General features: G+C 34.9%; 1 protein-coding gene across 1 annotated transcript in view; it reads right to left on the bottom strand.

The window, feature by feature from the left end:
* Positions 1-3,067, bottom strand: part of LOC111388397 (probable inactive ATP-dependent zinc metalloprotease FTSHI 5, chloroplastic) — a gene marked incomplete at both ends in the record, with an annotated part of 17,657 nt that overhangs the window by 8,948 nt on the left and 5,642 nt on the right. Inside the window, 3 exons of the mRNA XM_023013084.1 lie at positions 437-619; positions 1,342-1,470; positions 2,693-3,008. Of these exons, the coding sequence (XP_022868852.1) occupies positions 437-619; positions 1,342-1,470; positions 2,693-3,008 (628 nt within the window). The remainder of the gene's footprint in view (positions 1-436; positions 620-1,341; positions 1,471-2,692; positions 3,009-3,067) is intronic.

Here is a 3,067-nt window from a genome sequence, read left to right as displayed (position 1 = left end):
AAAAGAAGGGGGGGGGGGGGGGGGGGGGGTAGCTCTCCCAGACGGGCTCTAAATTAAGTAGGAAAAAACCAATCAAATACTCTAAAATCTATTAAATAAAGTCCTAATTACTACCTAAAATAAGTATCTAACTTGGAAAGTCTTCCAATTAATATATGTAATAGGACCTTCATCACTTGCCCATTGACATGCTTAGAAGCTACTTCTTGGTAAAAAATGTTCATAATATGTGAGTTCACTCTTCTTTGATTTAATTTTTGTATTTTTATTTCTTTAGTTAACAGGCTGCGGGAATTGCTAAAACATGTGTACCAAGATACGGTTACTCTAATAACTTTGAAAAAATATCTAAACAAAATTTAAAAAAGCAAGATTAACTGATTAATAAACCCCAAAAGAGATGTAATAAATAACATTTGTCTGAAAGGTTACTTACATCAAGAGGTGGATTCAGCAGTTCTATACCATTACTTATTTGGCCATATGGTTCCATCAAGTCGACGACATTTTGCAAATCCTCTTTTGTCAATGTCAATCCAAGATGATTTACCAGCATGTTGCTCAACTTTTTCACAACTTTGGTTTTCCTCAGCCATCTGGGGACCATGCCACCAAAAGTCTGCATGTAGCAATTAATATAGAGTAAATTTCCTAAATACCAACTAAGCCTTCGTTTGGAAAGAATTTACAAACGGTTTAATTTATAAATAGATAGAAATGAGTCAATGATAAGTGGATGATACTTATGGGTTCATTTGAAAATGTGGTTAAAAATGAAGTTTGATCATTTATAAATATTTATAAATTTAGCCAAACGGTGGCCAAATGTTCACAGCATATTATGCCAACCATACAAAATCAAAGTGGTACATCAGGTGCTTACACATTATTGATATCTTTATGGGATGTTCAGTTAATTTCCTAAAGTTTAATAAGAAAGATTTTTGCTGCCGTTATAAAAAATGATACAAACTTTCATTTATTTGGAAAATTATTCGCACCGAGTCACAAGTAAATGCACGGTGCACAAAGTGATAAGGAGAAAAATTTGCTCAAGCATTAGATGAGTCAAAATTGACGAAATGACATCATGAAAATGATGAGATAATAATGATGATAATAGTGGCAGCCAACATTATCACTTTACAATGCGGAATGGGAAGGAAGAGAAAACGAGTCTTATGAGAATGCTCTAACCATTATATCTCGAGTCAAGGAGCCAGAACAGACATGAAATGTATTTGTACAATGAGGGATAGCATAAAGATCATGGATGAAATAAAATATTTTGCAAAGTAATTATCAGGATGCTATCATGATGATGGGAGCAACAGTTCTTACTGCAAACCAGCTGCAATAGCTCATAAGCTCATCCATGTCGACAAACTTGCTCCTGAAAGCACTACCTTCCAAAGCCACTGGTACAAGTTTTAATTCTATAGGACGAAGAAGAGCAGTTTTTTCAGCAACCTGCAGGATGGTGTCTTAGTGTTTAAGAAGGACACTAATAAGGATGTTAACAATAGCATTTTTTGGTACTAGATTTATAATTCCTAGTTGTTAAATTATCAATTTGGTACTAATGATTCGATAAGACTAGTACATGATATACTTCTCTAAAAGAGATTAAAATTTTCATACATTTGCGTGAAAGTTTAGAGTAATCAAGTGAGTAATTGTTGCACAATAAGTTCACTGAACTGGCCTCAGGAGCTGGAGAAGCCACAGGAAAATTCAATCATCGTCAATGATGGGCGCTGTGCTGGGGTTTTGTATGTGATCCTCGGCCCTGAGATGCCCCTGATTGTCTTACATATGAATTCTGCCATGGTTTATTATTTTCATTAAGGTCTAGATCTGATCAAGGGATTGACTAAGTCGTAGTAGTAACAATCATGTATGGAGAACAGTGCCCACTGCCCAGTCAACGATGTTAACATCAAGATAATGCTGAGCTATACCAAATCAATTGCCTAATCATTAAATCCAAAAGAACTGGCTAGATGCAGTAGGTTACCATGCTACAGGCAGGCAAGAGTGTGAGTGTGTGTGTGTGTGTGTGAGAGAGAGAGAGAGAGAGGTAGAGAGGTATTTCTTTAAAAAAAAATAAGCCAAGTTAAGTAAATAGCGATGAGGGGAAAAAAATAAAAAAATAGGAAACTAATGCTGACCATCAATTTTAACTAATAAAACAGTTCAAGTAAAACAATCCCAATCAATAGGAAATGGTAAGTATTATTAAATTAGTAAATAGATGTACGAGTGCTAGTTAAATCAAGCAAATCAGGGAAACACGTTAGCATACAATAAGTTCAGTTAATCGAAAAGGATGAGCCTTCAGAAGCCCCAAAAAAATCAAGCTTAAGCAGCAGAGAGTTTCTCAATTGAGTCAAGAAACAACTTATCAAATAGCACATCATAAAAAGTCATGATATAATTGAATTTTTGAGGAGAGGAAGAAAGAGAAGATCAAGATAGTGCCCCACCATAACAAATAAAATGAAGAGCTTCAAAAAAAACTTGAATCAATCAGGGTAAACAATTATAAGCTCCTATTTCCTTTTTTCCTTACCTTAACTGGTCGTGAAACAACTTTTTTTCAATAAAAAAGTTAATGACATTATATTCTATTGTAAAACAAACATGCAACTGAAAAGTGGGCAACAACCTAACAGAAAGTACTTATGATTACCTTTCTCCAATCTACAAAGTCAATAAGATCTTCATCCATAGTTTCTTCGGCAGCAACTCGCAGTATCTTCTCTCTTTCTGTTTGTGTTGGCCGCTGAAGGTGAAATATCCTATCCATTCTACCAGGACGACGTAGTGCCTCGTCTATTTGTTTGAGATTACGGGTAGTGGCCATCAAAACCACCCCATCTTGTTTCTCAAACCTGAAAAGGACGATCATATTGACATAAAACAAAATAACTAATGACACAAAAAGAAAATTTTTAGTTGATTTTGGAGTCGTAAAAAATTCGTACAGGTAAGATGTTTTTACCTCACTTCCAGAGCAACAAGGCAATGTGAACTATTACATAGTGTTTCAATTTTGAAAACACAA

This window comes from Olea europaea, unplaced genomic scaffold, assembly GCF_002742605.1.
Source record: "Olea europaea var. sylvestris unplaced genomic scaffold, O_europaea_v1 scaffold4897, whole genome shotgun sequence".
Lineage (NCBI taxonomy): Eukaryota > Viridiplantae > Streptophyta > Magnoliopsida > Lamiales > Oleaceae > Olea > Olea europaea.
This window is presented reverse-complemented; position numbering and strand designations above follow the sequence as displayed.